Source organism: Kockovaella imperatae (assembly GCF_002102565.1).
Source record: "Kockovaella imperatae strain NRRL Y-17943 chromosome Unknown BD324scaffold_6, whole genome shotgun sequence".
Classification (NCBI taxonomy): domain Eukaryota; kingdom Fungi; phylum Basidiomycota; class Tremellomycetes; order Tremellales; family Cuniculitremaceae; genus Kockovaella; species Kockovaella imperatae.
This window is the reverse complement of record NW_019028946.1, coordinates 503,413-520,006: the sequence shown is the minus strand read 5'-3', so window position 1 is coordinate 520,006 and position 16,594 is coordinate 503,413. Positions and strand designations below refer to the sequence as shown.

Sequence of the window (16,594 nt, the reverse complement as noted above, 5' to 3'; positions counted from 1 at the left end):
GCCCGTTCCTTGATGCAGCCGGGTCGGTATCGCTACGTGGGCTGACCCCTTGCGCCATTGGAGGTCCCACATATGCATGCCTCCCCTCTAGATCTCATTGAATATGATGCCCCCGATACCTCGTTTCGGATCCCGCCAAAACTCTCTGGCCACATCCCTCGCTTCTCGCCACGAATTCATTTGCACGAGCGCATCTCTTAGCCCAACCCGAGTACTCGATCCTCTGCTGATGACGAGCTTCTGCCTCCTCGCCTCCTCATAGACTTCATCTGCCCTCCCTATTATCGTCCTCTTCCAGTCTTCTTCCCATTTCCTCTGATTGACCAGATGGACATGTAAGGCTGGACCATCGCCCTCGATATGATACGCGTTCAACCATCTCTGAGGAATCTGCACGGAAGCCTCAGCTACGTCCTTATGCTTGTCTTGCTGTAGAGTGTATCCGAAGAGATGTTTATCCGACGGATGGATTCCTATCGATTCAAACAGCTCGATTTCATTTGCAAGCATGTCCATAAGGAAAGTAGCTAGTCGGAGGGAGACACGGAAGATCATGACGCCAGCGTTGAATCCTCGGTGATCGACGTTGGCAAGGATGATAGGCGATGGATGGTTGTGAGGTTGAGGCAGGAACTCAGATAGGGAGATGGAAGGATCAAGAATGAGTGTATCGGCATCCGCGAACCTGTCACCACCCAGTCTTTCAGCTCAGCATCCACCTCTACATACTAGTTTGGTGGATGGACTTCGCTCGCACTCACATGATCCACTCAGCTCCTTGTTCCTCCCTTCCCAGCTCTGTAATCACAGTGTGGAGGAGTGTGTACACCTTACTCAAGTGTTTTGATCGCGGGTCATCTGCCCCGAGCCATCGAGTCCGATCTAATATGTACCCGTGTCCCCATGCTCGGGCGTACGTCTGATGACTCAAAATAGATGCCTTGTATAATGATTCTTCACTCTTGCCTCGGAGGTTCATCCAGAAAGACTTCTTCGGAGGATACACGTGCTGCAAGATCAAGACACGAGGTGTCGGCCGGGCGGTGGAAATGGGTATCTCATCGTGACGGAGGTTCACATGGGGCTCAGAGGTAGTGGAAGATGTCGATACAGCCATGGAGAATAGGGTGATCAGCAGCAATATCAGAGATAGCGAGAGAATCGCGATGTATACTCTCCACCGTCTAACGAGATGAAGGATCCTTTGAAGTCCGTCAAGGTGCTCCCGCTGCGGACTGAGAGATTCACCATCCAGCCGAGCTTTGACTTGTCGATGAGATGGGTCACGCATGGATATGGGACACGGAGAGAGGTGACCGATATCCATCTCCAACATGATGTGAATAGAACGGTACCAACCTACCGTTGGATAGACAGCGCCATGCAGCAACACACACACACACACAGCCTGCCCACAACCCACAAAGTGCCACTTTTACAAATGCCACTAGCGTATTTTCCCGATTTGATTCCGTTTGACCTCCTCTCACTTCCCTCAATCACTCTGATGACTCTCCAGCCAAAAGGGTGGATCGTCATCTGATTGCCAACATCCAACAGCATTCCAGCACCCATCATGTCCATGCTCGCCAGGACAGCGTTGAGAGCGCCTAGACAGCTCGTCGTTAGACAGCAAGTCAGAGGACTCCACTTTGAGAATGAGCTCGGAAAGTGAGTCTCATCGAGGTGCAGGCGATCATCTTGGGGAGATGTTTTCGGACATTGACCTTGATGGTGTTGACCGTATCTGAGTCGAGTCTGAATCGAGTATTCGCTGACGCTGCCGCTCTCTCATGTAGGACCATCCCTACCAACACTGACAACAAGGTATGGACCGCTATGAAGATTGCCATGTTTGCCGCAACCGGTACGTCTGGGTTTACGTTCCGTCTGCACGGCTCCACTGACCCGCCCCGCCCGTAGGTTTCGGCTTGCCATTCTACGCCGTTCACCACCACTTGTGAGTTACAACCTTGCGCTGCCGTAACCATATCGGTGTCGATACCTGGCCGTACAAGTCATCGAGTTGTTGCTGATACTGGTGTCTAGGAAGAAGGCCGCTGCTGGGACTTAAGAGATGATATCGAGGGAGATGCGTAGCGGGAGGTGTAATCCGGGATGTGAGGGGACAGTGAAGGCAGCGTCGCCCGAGTCGGGAGGGATCCCGAGCTTCGGGATAGAAGAGATGAGGTGTGAACAGGCAAAGGTCTGCCTTGGCTCATTGACTAGCCAGCAGCTCCAAGCAAACAATGCATGAGCAATATATCGTCCAGTGTGCCTTTCTGTGGGACGACCAGACGAGGAGCTCCAGAACCACTCTGCAGAAGTACAGGTGGGACTCATGAGTCGAGTATTATTAGCGTGTTTGAGCCAAGACCACGCAAGACTGGCCGCGAACGAGTGAATTTTCGAACCGACATTTCCGGACGTTCATATTCTTGTATCCAACCGCCTGTTCATCAGTCTCCTGGCTATCTTCTCACCATGTCCAGCAGCATGCGCATATCCAACTCTGCCTGGCGAATAGTATCTCGGGCCAGCTCCTCAAGGCCCATCCTGTGCACATCGGGACATCATGCACCTCTCCCTCGTCCTTCTCATCTGATCCTCGCTCAACGTTTGTCATCCACCATTTCGTTGATCTCGTCAGGTGATGCTGACCATTTCGCCCCACAGGAACCGCAACGAGCACGTCTGAACCTCCTTCATCTACTGATCCTTCGTTCGCCAAAGCATTAAGATTATTAGAAGACGGTACACGGCTGATAGAGTCTGGCGATGTCCAAGGCGCTCTGGAGAAATACAAAGAGAGCGTGAATGTGAAAGAGACAAGTGGAGGGTATTTCAACCTCGGGGTGAGTGTGCCCCTTTTGTTTAGGGTACGCTGACCTGCGGCCCCCTTTTCCGCATAGGTTTGCGAGTATACCCAGAGTGCGTTATGATGCTTCTCTTTCCTGTAGGAGTTTCAGCTGATGGAGGGAGATTCTCTTTAGACAATCACCCAGGAGCTATTAAAGCTTGGGAGAGGTCTATAGCTTTGACACCCTCAGCAGATGCTTATACCAGTGGGTTGTGTCGTTTTGGTCTTACCTCGAACATACATACTGACAATTCACTCACGGCAGACTTGGCTTCCGCATATATCATGATGAAGCCGCCTCAAGCTGCATTGGCCATAAAGCACTTGACGTGAGTCAATAGGCAGACGCCTGTCCTAATCGCATCTAGTTATTGATGGCCGCTGACTATCCTTCTTTCCTCCGCTAGGTCTGCACTGGAACTGACACCTGATGACCCCGAGGTGGGACCCGTGGAGCTTTTGTCAGCGAGTCCCCACTGACACGGTCCAGGTTGCTTTTAACCTTGCTGCTATCCTTGAATCGAGTCAGTGGACCATATCCTGCTTATGATTCACTCGTACTGACGGAATCACGCTTTCATCAGCTGGAAACCTCGAAGCCTCGTTGAAGATGTACGAACGAGCAGAAAAGGGAGGAATCGAACGTGCAGGCCAGAATATTCGAAGTGTCAGTGCAAAGATCCTGGCTGGGTCTGGAAGCGCGCAGGCCTGAGAACGAGGCCTGGGTCCAGGTGAAGGTCAGCATCGTTGTCATCAAGGTAGATGACAAGGCATTTAGATGATCAGCTTATAACGACATCATGCATCACAGGCTGCAACTCGGAGGTCCTCTGTCAGTGCGCGCCAATCTTGACTGGGTTGCATTTACCACACGCCCTATTGACATGTGTTAGGGCTGCCCTTGCTGCACGGCATCCAGCACCGAAAAAAAAAAGACAGAGAGAATATGATCGTGGATTTCGACTTTGCATGATATGATGAACGAGCGATCCCCCACCAAGCACGGCATACACAGTGGGTTCCTTTTTTCCTCTCCCTCCCCCCTGGCTTGGTAGTACCGCATACTCGCGCCGGCGCGAGGGCTCTTGGTACGCTTGAATACCTTCAATGGCTGAAGGGGATCATGGACGTCTTAAGTCCGCTCCGCACGGTCAAACCACATTTAATAACATTCTTGTGATGCGACGCCAGAATCAAGGTTGTAAAACCTCCCCCCTTTTGATGTCTGTAAAGTTTCGAGGGTGACCAATGGCCGGCTCCAAAAGATGACAGCGCGATGCCCTCGCTTCTAATCCGAGATGACGATGGAGAATCCCTGCAGCATGAACCCAAGGTTTACGAGATTGTGACTCAAGTCATGTGCCACCGTTACACCCCCGTTGATTGATGGGGACTCTATTCGCTTCCGAGACGATTTCAGGAGGTTGAAAAAGCTTCTAGAAGACTTGGTTCCCACTAACTCCCTCAAGTTGCATGACTAATGCGGCTAGCTTTTGATGCGCCTTTTACCAAAGATACACCTATGAAGATACATACATATATGGTGTCACGCTGATCAGCTGATCTAAAGGGGGAGATAGGCCAAAGGAAAAAAAAAGGGAGAGTGTCAATGTAACGGGCGTGTCTTCTTGAGAGCCTCCCCCGCCCCAGCCTGCCTGTGGAAAGAGTCCAATTGGAAACCCTAAAACATCTCATCCGTTCGCCTCATGTTCCCCTATTATACTACAAGCCTTCTTTCTTCTCACTGACCCCTCACTCCGTCATGCGCCACCTCCAAGTTCCCAGCCTTCTACCCAACTCCCTCTCCGACTTGACCAAGTCGCTTGACCTATTTCTACATTGATTCCACCTTCTCTTTCGACAGATGTCCAAGGGATCATTTGTTGATTCGTCAATAGCATCAGACTGCCGCGACGGGGGAACAAGGTATCTCCCCTCCAATCGGGTCCGGTGAAAGGTCCAATGGTCACTTGAAGTCCTGAGACCCCGCCACCTTCACTTGGGCGAGGGGCGAGAGCTGAAGTTGGTCCTCCACCGTTTGAAGAAGAAGCGAATGCCGAGTCGACAGATTCGAATCGACGACGAAAGGGTGCGCCAACTGGTGGAAGACCAAGTTTTTCACTCCTCGACGCTGGCGAATCACTTCGATGCGAACGACCACCTAAAGTCGTGTGATCGGATGCAGAGCCAGCATCGAGTATTGAGGAGTCCGGTGTGATACTTCGAGGTAGGCTGACAGGTGGTGATGACGGAGCAGTCAACGAATCTATGATATCTACCGATGCCCAAGCACCAACACCACCACCACCAATACCACCAGCTCCGCCACTTGTGCGACCTGCTCGTCTTCGAAATCCTGCTCGGGGGCTGACTTGATCTTCTGACCGCCCTGGAGCCTGGCTTGATCCACCGGAACCAGCTTCATTCGAGCGGAGCGAGAATGCCATATTCAGACGACGACTCGGCAGAGACCTATAGCGAGACAATTTTGGGAATGGCACGCTTGGCCCAGCGTCCGTCTGCTCGACGGAGGCAATGTCATCAGGCTCGACATTGTCCGCAGTGACCGTTTGTCCACTTGAGCGCATTCCCAAAAGCGATATCCGACGAGCACTCTGGATGACCGTATTGAGTGGCACACTTGGCCGACGTAGAGCTTTAAGCACTTTGGAACGCGGCGAAGAGCTTGCAGGAACCGGCGCTTCGGACATTCGACGGCCATCCGACTGGTTTGGCGAATAATGATAATTCGATGCTGTCGCCACTCGACCCTTCCCATCTAATTGACTGAAAGTAGTGGTGGAGGACGATGCAGAAGTGGGGATCTCTCTCGTCATGACAGAGGCGCCGAGCGGTAACGGAGGAGCGAATGGATCTCGAAAAAGGGGCAAGGAAGCAGATGTGGTTGGACTGGGAGTGACATCTCTAGGATTGGAAGACTGGATCATGGTCGAGGATTCACCGCGAGGGCTGAGGAAGCATCAGACACCGCCTCCTCTAAACGACGCTCAACTCACGAATCAACCTCGTCCATGTCGTGCGAGATCCATGCCCACATGCCCCCCCTGGCTATACCTAATTCCCCGTCCTTCCTCTTGAGCTCTTCCAAAGCCTGCAAGCTCATGACAGGGGATGAGGTGGACCGAGTCATTGGAACGGTACTGAGGTGATCACCGATAAATACCGGATACACCGATGCTCCACTTTCGACATGGTGGCCGTGAGCCGCTTCGATCTCTGTCTCACTCTCTGACGCCGAAGGAATGGTCGACATTGGCGCAGAGACCAGCGAGGAAGGATTGGCTACCTGCATGTTGGAGCTGGACGGTGATCCCATGCGCGAACTGCCACGTCTCATCCCACTCGGAGGGGGAAAAGTACTCGTTCTTGGATCCTGTGATCTTCCTACACTCTTTGTCCTCATTCGAGTCATGTTGCTACTACTCCCGACGCTCATTTCTGCCGAGATCGGCACGTTCCTCGTCATGAAACTCGATGATTCTCCAGGCACGAATATACCATCGGGAACATTGCTGCCAAAGGGAGTGAGAAGGAGCATTTGATGAGAGGAAAGACGTCGACTGGGAGGTTGGATCTCATGTTGGGGTCGTGAAGAGCTTGCCGGATCGACAGATGCTGAAGGAGACGGTCTCGAGACGCGTCGTTGAGGTAGAGATGAGGATTGAGAGCTAGAGGCGGATGAGGAATGTCTCGGTGGAAAGCTGTATGAGGGAGATGGATCTGAGATGGGCATGTCGGACATTGAGGAATGAAGACGATATCGGATCGATTGGAAGGAAAAAGTATCCAAAGGATCTAGTCGGGAATCAAGGCATGAAGCTAGTTTGCTGTGGGAAGAAGAGGGGAAAGTCGGCCAGGACAAAGAAAGCATCAGCTCCATGTTCGATCGTCACTCGCGCTCGCGCTCGCGCTCGCCTCGCGCGCGCCGCCAACATTGAACCACGTCCACTCACTGGTGACTCGTCACATAAGGCGTTGCGATATCATGTCCGCCATACAATGTATAGCAGTGAGCCATATCTGATTCGATCTGGCTAGTGGCCAAATCTATCCTGATACTTCCGGTCAAGAGCCGGCTATGCGTGCTCAGGGATTGAGGTCGATGAGATATGGGTTGGATTTAAACTATTAGAGGTTTTGCCGTCTTGGCTGATCTACCTCTACCCTGTGTGGCTCTCTCTCTCCAGACCAAGCAGCAGCTGCTGCTGCTGCTGCCACGCACGCAGCTAGCAGCGAGCGAGCTTGTCTCCTGCTGCTGCGACGGTGGTATCGCCTTCTCGGGGAGGGACTGGGGACCACCCACAGAGGAAAGTGACTAACCACCCTTGTTCTCAACTTCCCTTTACTCTCTCTCCTGTTCCACCCTTTGACCCCTCGCCGGCCGTATTTTTTAAATTTCAGCACCAGGAACGACGCTAAACACGACACCGAACCACATATGTCTCAAATTGAATTGTGGAGTGGAGTGGAATCAGGCGATGATGATTGACAGTCGCGGACCAACTCTGTGAGATCCAATGAAGAAAAAGGCAGCCTTTGTTCAGGACGGCGACAACAATAATAATGTCCACGATCACAAACCCAGAACACGCTACGACTGCCCAAAAAAAAGAATCGCCGGACAATTTTGAGCCAAAATCAAACGAGGGGAACACAAGAGGACAGGAACCAAGGACAGACAGACCGGTCGTATGGAATAAATAGCTCTGCCAGCAGCCAAATGCAGATCAGAGGCATACCCAGAGACAGACAGCGGCGTACGGTGTATATCTGGAAGGGAAAAAAAATCTGTCTAATTTCTCGAGGTCGTGGCGCTTTCTTTGTATACGGGATCACCAAGAACGAGGCGCAAACGGGTCGACGGCGTCATTCGCCAACGCGTTCCAATTGTGTTTTTGCAGGGGATGGGGTACGGGTCAATAGGGTAATAATAATATAATCTCTCAGGCAAAGGGGATTTTGTCCTGCCCTCGATGGGGGGAAGAACCTACTCCATTGGACCAGAAACGGTGTTCCTATTGTACATCGTCCTGCCCTTAAAAGCTGTGTGACATCATTGGGAAGGAGCACGAGGGGCGAGCGGAGTCAGTCTCACGGACAGATAGAGATCTCTTGCTCACCATCAGAACAAAACTCTGATTCAGGATCTACGAGCCCCACCCGTAGCCCCTTAAGCCCCTCCCTGCCAGAGCTCTGCCTTGATTTTCCGTGCCACTGTCATGGACCGAAATGAGCTGGGCTTGAAGTCTATGTGACCTGATTGTGGACGATCATTTGCTGGGCGGCGTTCATGTGGGCTTCTCGATGAATTGAGGCGCGATCGGAAGTGTGAGAGGCGTATTTCCCAGTTTTCAAGGGCGTCCGTCCCGGGACCGGGTTTAGCCGTCGGTTGTTACTGGAGAGGAATGGAGACCCCAATATTCACCCCGGAAGGGAGTGAGTATGAGAGGTAGATCATGCATGTCCTGAGAGGCAGTGGTGGACCATCTCCTCCTGACAGGAACAATGAAAAAGACAAAAATGTCAAAAAAAAATTCATTACCCGCCCGCCAGTTGTGATTGACTACCCTTCAAAAGCCAAAATCTTGCCTCGTCAATTCAGCACATAACCCTTCCTCATCAGTCTCCACCACCCAGCCTCTGAGCTTGCTACCCTGGACGGTGATTTCCCTCACACTGCCCTGGCTTACATCATTCGCCCTCGAATCAATCTCGGCACCTAGCCATGTGAATTTATCCAGGACATCGTGTCTGAGCTTGGCTCCTCGTTCACCTATACCGCCTGAAAAGACGATTCCGTCAATATCGGACAGAGGTGTGGTAGCGAGCAATTTGAACAGGTATTGCGAGACGTAGCCAAGTAGACGATCGAGGTACACTGCGTACGCCAGACTCGCCGATCGATGATCGTCCGCCGAGACTTTGGACGCGTCCAAACGCGACAAGATCAATCCAAAATCGGTGGTCCCCGCCAATGCACTCAGACCAGATTTCCTGTCCTTAGGATCAGTTTTTGCTTCCAGCTATTTTGCTCCCCCCCCTAAACGCTTTCTCACTTGTTCAGGATCATTTCGGCTTTAGACACTTTCATTCCCTCCAATCCAGCATCTGATCCTGGATCGGAAATGGCGTGAAATATGGCCGTCGGGTCAATAGTCCCTGAGCGAGTGCCACCGATGAGCCCTTCCAACGGAGTCAACCCCATAGCTGTACGTCGTCGTCAGAAATCGTATCATCATCTCGCCGTTTTTACGCACAGGTGTCGATGGATTGACCACGTTTGATACAACAACTGCTTGCTCCACTTCCAAGGTGTGCGACTACCACGTTGACTTTAGACTCAGGTTTGCCAAGATGCTCTGCCAGTTGTGATACGATGGATGCGTATGACAGACCGTGAAATCCATACTTCCTCAGTGGCATGACGATCTTTGTGTCCGGCGGAGGGATAGCATAGGTGTATGTTTCCGGGGGGATGGTTTGCTATGATCACCGTCAGGTCAATGATCGTGATGAAACCCTCACGTGGAATAATGTATCGAAGAGCAACAGCGACGTATGGTTCGGCAATGCATCTAGGCAAGATCGGACAGCAAGCACGGCATGGTGGTTCTACTGAACAGTCAGCAACGTTTAACGAACAACATGCGGGTGGGTATCTGGCGCTCACATGCAGCGGGGCGAATTCGCTCAGAGCATCCATCTCGGCTAACCCCTCTTCGTGTCCTTTTGAAATACGTATCCCCCTTTTGTGTTCCCCTCCGTGTACCCTAACATGCATGAGCGGGGTTTCCAGCGGATCATTTGCTGCTCACACTCTATGAGCGACATATTTAATGTCATCTTTTTGTACAGAGCCTGAAGAGATAATCTTATCCAGCAACAGCGGGACCATGGCTTTATCTAGGAAGTTTTTAGTTTACTGCCCCATCCAACGCACACTACTCACAGTCTACGCTGTCTCCGTCATCTCCTTCCTCATCTACATCTCGATCGCCTTCATTGCTCCATTTGACCTTTATCTGCACCTTTTCACCTTTTGCTCCAATATTGCTGACGCCGAGTGTCGCGACAGCTGACAATGGCTCTGAAGATGAGCTCGGGATAGCATATAGTTTCCCCTTGATAGATGACGAACCGCAATTGATCGCCAAGATGTGCGGCATGGTGAAATCACGGGTGTCCGATAGACTATCGATATTGCTGTCTACCACCTACGAGGGTCTTTGCGCATTCCTTGCAGCTATTCGATGACGTTCGGGTCCGAAAGCACGTGACTTCTGTATACTACACCACGTGGACCGGTTGCATCTGATATCGAGGTTGAGCCGGCCGGACCTTGAGTCCCCCCCCGCCCCTTTCTCCGCGTTTTGCCTCCATCCTCTCTCCAGCTTTTTCCACTTTTTCTTTCTTTCAACCAGTTCTTTTGCATCTGAATCCTTGACCCATCGACCACACATACAGCAAGCTATTATTCTACTTGACAAAAACTCTACCTCTCATCCCAATCACTCACTATGAGAGCCTGTCTGCGTCCAATCAGCGCTATTTCGCGCCCAGCGCTTCAAAGGCCCTCCACCGCCATGGCAAGTCGATCATTCCACAGATCGACCCCTGCTCGAAACGTTCAGGAGATCACGCGTCCAGCCATTGAGACACCAGTCAGCTTGTGGAACTTTACCGAAGAGGAGGAGATGATTCGTGACACTGGTGAGCCGAGAATTCCCTGCCCCGAACGCGTGGCTGTCACCTTACGCGATGTCACAGTTCGCCGATTCGCTCAAGATGTGATCGCACCTAGAGCTCGAGAGATGGATGAAAACGAGGTGATGGACAAGGAGGTTGTTAACGGATTGTTCGAGAATGGCGTGAGTAGCTCACTCAATCCGGAAGGGCGGCTGAGCTAAGCGAATCACAGCTGATGGGTATCGAAACATCACCCGATCACGACGGATCTGGATGTTCCTTCACATCGGCCATCATTGCCGTCGAAGAGCTTGCCAAGGTCGATGCTTCTGTCGCTGTGCTTTGTGACGTCCACAACACTTTGGTCAACACTGTGCTTAGATTATACGGAAGTGAGGACATCAAGAAGAAGTGGTTGCCCGGTCTCGCTACAAACACTGTGAGACTCTGAAAGCGAGAGGTGTAGGATCTCTCTCATCCTCTTCAGGTTGGATCTTTCTGTTTGTCAGAGCCCAATGCTGGATCAGATGCTTTCGGTTTGCAAACTACTGCAAAGGAGGACGGAGACCACTACATCATCAACGGTAGCAAGGCGTAAGTTTCAATTGCCTATCGATAGACTCTTTGACTAACGCCATCCCAGCTGGATCTCCAACTCTGGAGAAGCCGACACCTTCCTCGTGAGCCTTTCCTGCTTCGATTCTGAGACTCTGCTGATTCCGATGTCAGGTCTTTGCCAACGTCGACCCCTCAAAGGGATACAAAGGTATCACCTGTTTCGTCATGAGCAAAGATATGGGTGTTCAGATCGCAAAGAAGGAGAAGAAGGCGAGTCGATACCTCATTTTTTTTTGGGAAGATTGCTGATCTTGCGTGCAGCTCGGTATTCGATCATCCTCGACTTGCGTTCTCTCATTCGACGACGTCCGAGTGCCCAAGGAGAACATTGTCGGCGAAATCGGCAAGGGTTACAAGGTGAGATTTTGAGGCACGTCACGGGGTCAACAGCCTGACTCGGGTCTATAGATCGCAATTGAGATTCTGAACGAGGGACGAATCGGAATTGCTGCGCAGATGGTCGGAGTCGCACAGGGAGCCTTTGATCACGCAGTCGCGTACGCCTACCAACGCAAACAATTTGGCAAATACATTGGTGACTTCCAAGCCATGGGCCACCAATTCGCCGATGCCGCCATCAAGATTGAAGCTGCCAGACTCTTGTGCTACAACGCTGCCAGACTGAAGGAGGAGGGTAGACCATTCACCAAGGAAGCAGCCATGGCCAAGTGAGTCTGGCTGTGAGTTTGGTCTCCAGCGCTGATGTTCTGCGCAGATACTACGCATCTACCATCGCTCAGCAAGTTTCAGGATCTGCCATCGAATGGGCTGGAGGCGTTGGGTTTACTCGGGATTTGCCTCTGGAAAAGTTCTGGAGAGATAGCAAGATTGGTGCCATCTACGAAGGTACCAGCAACATTCAACTCGAGACAATTGCCAAACTTATCCGTGAGTTCAACTGCCACTCTAGGGTGCAAGAGCGCTGACAACTTTGTCAGGCAAACAGTATGTCTCATAGATGGCCATTTTCAGGCAGCTAGCATTGGTCCGCCGTGTCTTGTATCTACGTATGCATTATCAACACATTTAGTTGCTGTCGTTATTATCCTTTCGTCATGATTGATTGGTCGTCTCCCTGTCCACAGCCACAATTCTGAAACATGATTGTCCTTGGATTCCTTCATTCCTCAGGCCAGGGTGGGAGTTGCCGCAGGGGTGTCGCCACGTCTACTGAGGAGTCCCAATCCCCGTCCAGCTTGTTTGCGGATACTACGAGGTTGGGTCAGACGATGATGGGCTATGTATGATGCACGCATACTCACCGAGATTGAAAGTTCTTCTCTCCCAATTCGTTTGGAGCGCCTGGCGGGCCAAATGGTTGACGGACGACGACCGTACGAGGCACACTCATGCCGGCGAAACTGGCCGATCTGGGAGCGACGTCTATGTGTGATTTTGCATTCGCCATGTCGGCCGCAGATAAGGTCCATGCTCGCTCTGCAGATTGCACGTTCCCAGGTCTGCCATGTCCTAACAAAGCGCGCGAAAGTGATTCAGCGGTCGGGTTGGTGTAGATTGCCTCATTGTTCTTCACGGGAGACGATGGCGAGGGCGGAGAAGGCGATCGAGCCTCACCGGATGGCAAGGCTCCCTCGGTCCCAGTCCTACGAGACAGAAGAGCTGAGAGAGCGGCGGCTCCTCCAGGTCGGCAATTTTGAGCCAGATTACTAGCTGGCGATTCGGACGTTCGCATTGCATTGGGTGCTGGAGATCCGCCGCCGGCTGAAGGAGAAAACGAAGATTGCCAAGAGACATCCCTTGTGAATGGTGAATGAGCCGATGGGAACGCAGAGAGTGTCTGCATTTGAGGCGTAGCGTACGCTGGTAGTCGGGGCGAAGGGACGGGAGTACTTTCGAAACGTGTACGGGACTCGGTATCGATGTCAGCTTTGCCGTGACGCCCTTTTGTAGATGATCGTCGATCCTGGATCCGGATCGCGGGATCCTTTTGAGCCAAAGGTGAGCGAGCGGTGGGTAGAGCAGCGATAGCCAGCTGTTGGAGGTACTGTTGTTGAGCGCTTGACATGTTTTGACGTGTCTGAGCGGCCAGTATAGCCTGTTGAGCCTGGACCTGCAGGGCGAGTTGGGCGTGAAGATGAGCATTCTGAGTGACGGCGGCCTGCGCTTGTTGAAGTTCGAGGAGAGCGAGTATATCCTGAGGGGATGGACCGGCAGAAGGTCGTTGCTGTTGAGTTCCTAATATAGCGTTAAGAAGTGCTTGCTGATGCTGCTTATGTTGATTTTGCTGCGAGGGATTGTGATGATTGTACAATGTCGGGCTCGACTGCTGTCGTTGAGCCTGTATTCGTCAATTTCCCTTCACTCGACAGCCAATTGGATCACGCTACTCACCATTGAGGTCTTGCTATTCATGACGGGCGGGAGGGCTGATCCCAAACCCAGAGCATCTAGTTGGAATGCGAGCTCTGTTGCCACATCAGGATCATTGACCATTTGAGCCGCGGCGGAGATATGCTCCGTGAACGTCGCCATAATCTTTTTGTACTCGACGGAACCAGGGTATTCGTCTTTGTCTGCCAGAGCAAACACCTGTATATCGAGCCAGGAACGATGAGATTGTCGTCGATCGTCCAGATAGGTCACAAGCTTCCAGAAGGCTTGCGAATATGAGATATTAAAAGAGAGAGAACTGCAACTGTTGCGCACTGATTTTTTGGGTTTCAGATGAAAAAAAAGAACGACTGTGAGGTACGGTGCGGTGAAGGTCGAAGAGAGAGATCAAGTGCGAAGCGATAGCGACACCAAACTGAAAGCAGAGAGCCACCTGATACGGCCTTGTTGGTCCGCAAAGAGTCCTTGCAGCCACGGAAAACAACGATGAGAGGGAATGATAGTTTCTGGACAGTCAGTCAGTCAGTTGTTGGGTTTTTCCTGCGGTAGCTCGGGAAGGAAAAAAGCTTATTCCACGTGGGATGCCAGACTATGACTCCCCCGCGGGGAACCCAGCTGTTTCACAAACCCAAAAGATGGCTTCGATCCCCCTCTGGGAATGTTGTTGTTTTCTGACCATGTCGACCGTTTGGCGCAAGGCATCTATGACAATGGGAACGAATGACATGGATTGGTAGTTCACATCTCTCATCATCTACCATCTCGCCAGGAACAAAAGCTCGAGGTCTCGTGCCCTTCGCTCTCGTTTTGCGTTCCAGCCACTTTCGCCGCTCACATGACCTTCAGCGCATGACCATCCGCCACCATGTCATCACCCGGTAGGATCACACACTCCTCAACTCCTCAGTCTATTCCATCTCGACTTTCTCAAAGCGAGGCGAGTCGAAGCCCAGAGTCTGCTTCGACTCGTCGCAGACCCAACTCGCTACACGGCTCCTCAACTTCCATCAGTGGACCACTGGCTGCGAAGAGAATGTCTCACCCTATTTCCAGTCTACCACCTCATCGATCTGGGGACATTGATAAGGATGGAGGCTTCGCGTGCAGAGATCACAACACTACAGCCTTTCAATGGACAATTCGAGACTTGGCAGTGTTAAAGGATCACGTAGAGAGCGATTCCGCGGGGATGTGGACGGTTCACGCGGAGATGAATGAGCCAGAGAACCTCCCCGAAGTCCTGCGACGCGGAGTGGTGATTGGTGAAGGATGGTATAAGCTGGATATCGGTGAGGATTTTCCTGCTCAGAATGGGTTTCTGACCCAGATACAGCCCGCAGTATTCCCCCTGGACATACGCCTAGTTCGACGATACAAGATATCTCAGCGGCACTGGGTGATTCGGAGAAGGTAGATCTGAACCTATTCAAGACGCTCTCCCTCTACATTGCAGCGCTTTCGCTCGACCACCTACACTACAGTTATGCCGCCTCTATCTTTGCAGGTATCAAGACTGCCGCAGACAGAGCTGGACACCGGCATGCGCCTACACAATGGTATTGGCATACTTCAGTAGACTGGGAGTTCACCGCCAACACCGAGTACTGGGAATGCCGTTTACCCAAGATTTCTGAGCTCTTGAAGCACCCGACTATTGCCGAGGAAGACGCCTTCACCCTCTGTGTGCAGATCGGCTCACCAATGGCGGATCGACCCAATTTCTCATTGCCAGGACGCTTACCAGTCCCGGAGGACTTGATCGACGCTCTAGGCGGTCTATTCGACTCGAAGACCGGCGATGTGCGATTTACGTGTCTCGAGCATCTATCGGAAGACATCAAGGATGAACAAGAGACCGAGGCAGCGGCAGGGGGCGATGAAGATGTTCAGCAACGCCTGGTATCAAGGAAGCGTGTCCTGCACGCCCACGCAGCTGTCCTCAGAGCAAGAGGAGACTACTTTGACGATCTACTGCATGGAGGATTCTCAGAATCAGAAATTGCCAGACGTGGCGAGGCGAGAGTAACACCCATCGTCGTAGATGATGCGGATTTCAATACCGTCTATTGGATGCTCAAGTTCATATACACCAACTCGCTAGACTTTGCCGATGAGGAGGACGTACGGGCGATCATGCGTCAAGGTCAATTATGTCGATCCGAAGTCGTCAAGTCTCTCACATCAGGCGCACCGCTCTACACTGGTCTCGGTGAATGGGATTACCGTCGTTTACCGATAGAAGGGGAAGATATCGACGATGGATTTGACGTCCAGACAGTCAAGAGCGTCTCCAGCACTGGGACTCGCGTGTCTGGACTCAGCCCATCATCTTCCGTCAATCGTAAAGCAAATGTAGGAGGAGCCAGCAGCGTATCCGCTGAAAAAAATCCGACCACATCGATTACCCCGAAACCCGGTGCATCTGCCAAAGTCGCAACGCGCCCGGCGCCTGCCACTCCAACACCGATTCGACCTCGTCCGCCGCCCAACAAAGCGAGCTCGTCAAACGATACGTCAAATCTGACTCCGGCGACAAACCCAAATACAAGCAAACATCTAGCCTCTCAGACCAGTCCAGCAGGAGCAGGTACAGGTACCGGTACCGCCCTTCCCAGCAGGCAATTCATTTCTAGACATGGTGAACCTGATCCGCATCCTCATCCCGCACCACAACCTCTGCCCGCATCGGCATTGGCAATCTACATGCTGTCTCATCGATATCGGCTCGAGACACTGGAGCTCTTGGCCAAAGATCATATTTTAGCCGTGCTGCGACCTGACAATTGCATGTCGTATCTGTGAGGTTTTTGGTATCACTTCGTGCCAGCTGACATCTCCTGCGCAGACTAGCATCCTACTCTTACGATAATTTGCATCGTGAAATACTCGACTACGTCATTGACAATTGGGTGGATGTGCAGCCTCATCCCGAATTTCTAAAGTGTATCCAAGAAGTGTCTTCAGGGACCTGGGGCGAGTCTGGAGGACTAGTCCTGCACGGCCTGTTCCGACGTTTGTAATCGACTCCTGTTTTTATAGCGATTGTTTCAAGAATCT

At 51.9% G+C, this 16,594-nt stretch overlaps 8 protein-coding genes across 8 annotated transcripts; 4 read left to right on the top strand and 4 right to left on the bottom strand.

Moving 5' to 3' along the window:
• Positions 1-87: 87 nt before the first annotated feature.
• BD324DRAFT_681145 (hypothetical protein) lies at positions 88-1,117 on the bottom strand (the record flags this gene model as incomplete). Its single annotated transcript, XM_022019110.1, has 2 exons — positions 88-685; positions 762-1,117. The coding sequence occupies 2 exons, from the start codon at positions 1,115-1,117 to the stop codon at positions 88-90; spliced, it is 954 nt and encodes a 317-aa protein (XP_021871267.1).
• Positions 1,118-1,429: 312 nt separating this feature from the next.
• BD324DRAFT_625353 (hypothetical protein) lies at positions 1,430-2,272 on the top strand. The gene is made up of 4 exons (XM_022015786.1): positions 1,430-1,671; positions 1,800-1,867; positions 1,924-1,960; positions 2,050-2,272. The coding sequence occupies exons 1-4, from the start codon at positions 1,577-1,579 to the stop codon at positions 2,072-2,074; spliced, it is 225 nt and encodes a 74-aa protein (XP_021871266.1). The 5' UTR covers positions 1,430-1,576; the 3' UTR covers positions 2,075-2,272.
• Positions 2,273-2,484: 212 nt separating this feature from the next.
• BD324DRAFT_650833 (hypothetical protein) lies at positions 2,485-3,572 on the top strand (the record flags this gene model as incomplete). Its single annotated transcript, XM_022018215.1, has 8 exons — positions 2,485-2,617; positions 2,677-2,855; positions 2,913-2,931; positions 2,994-3,065; positions 3,126-3,189; positions 3,268-3,301; positions 3,351-3,384; positions 3,445-3,572. 8 exons carry the CDS (start codon positions 2,485-2,487, stop codon positions 3,570-3,572), a joined length of 663 nt encoding a protein of 220 aa, XP_021871265.1.
• A 1,205-nt stretch (positions 3,573-4,777) lies between these two features.
• Positions 4,778-7,250, bottom strand: BD324DRAFT_434088 (hypothetical protein). The gene is made up of 4 exons (XM_022012773.1): positions 6,835-7,250; positions 5,878-6,708; positions 5,588-5,830; positions 4,778-5,249 (listed from the first exon to the last, which is right to left on the bottom strand). The coding sequence occupies exons 1-4, from the start codon at positions 6,897-6,899 to the stop codon at positions 5,000-5,002; spliced, it is 1,389 nt and encodes a 462-aa protein (XP_021871264.1). The 5' UTR covers positions 6,900-7,250; the 3' UTR covers positions 4,778-4,999.
• Positions 7,251-8,332: 1,082 nt separating this feature from the next.
• BD324DRAFT_625332 (Acetokinase family-domain-containing protein) lies at positions 8,333-10,087 on the bottom strand. The gene is made up of 7 exons (XM_022015785.1): positions 9,831-10,087; positions 9,697-9,784; positions 9,552-9,651; positions 9,407-9,493; positions 9,139-9,364; positions 8,938-9,088; positions 8,333-8,875 (listed from the first exon to the last, which is right to left on the bottom strand). The coding sequence occupies exons 1-7, from the start codon at positions 10,045-10,047 to the stop codon at positions 8,452-8,454; spliced, it is 1,293 nt and encodes a 430-aa protein (XP_021871263.1). The 5' UTR covers positions 10,048-10,087; the 3' UTR covers positions 8,333-8,451.
• Positions 10,088-10,274: 187 nt separating this feature from the next.
• BD324DRAFT_625324 (acyl-CoA dehydrogenase/oxidase) lies at positions 10,275-12,213 on the top strand. Its single transcript, XM_022015784.1, has 10 exons — positions 10,275-10,591; positions 10,649-10,749; positions 10,800-11,006; positions 11,055-11,161; positions 11,211-11,247; positions 11,297-11,395; positions 11,447-11,542; positions 11,594-11,853; positions 11,901-12,073; positions 12,124-12,213. The coding sequence occupies exons 1-10, from the start codon at positions 10,399-10,401 to the stop codon at positions 12,141-12,143; spliced, it is 1,293 nt and encodes a 430-aa protein (XP_021871262.1). The 5' UTR covers positions 10,275-10,398; the 3' UTR covers positions 12,144-12,213.
• Positions 12,214-12,312: 99 nt separating this feature from the next.
• Positions 12,313-13,678, bottom strand: BD324DRAFT_650829 (hypothetical protein; the record flags this gene model as incomplete). The annotated part of the gene is made up of 3 exons (XM_022018214.1): positions 12,313-12,394; positions 12,448-13,484; positions 13,538-13,678. The coding sequence occupies 3 exons, from the start codon at positions 13,676-13,678 to the stop codon at positions 12,313-12,315; spliced, it is 1,260 nt and encodes a 419-aa protein (XP_021871261.1).
• Positions 13,679-14,402: 724 nt separating this feature from the next.
• BD324DRAFT_650828 (hypothetical protein) lies at positions 14,403-16,557 on the top strand (the record flags this gene model as incomplete). Its single annotated transcript, XM_022018213.1, has 3 exons — positions 14,403-14,826; positions 14,871-16,335; positions 16,383-16,557. The coding sequence occupies 3 exons, from the start codon at positions 14,403-14,405 to the stop codon at positions 16,555-16,557; spliced, it is 2,064 nt and encodes a 687-aa protein (XP_021871260.1).
• Positions 16,558-16,594: the final 37 nt, after the last annotated feature.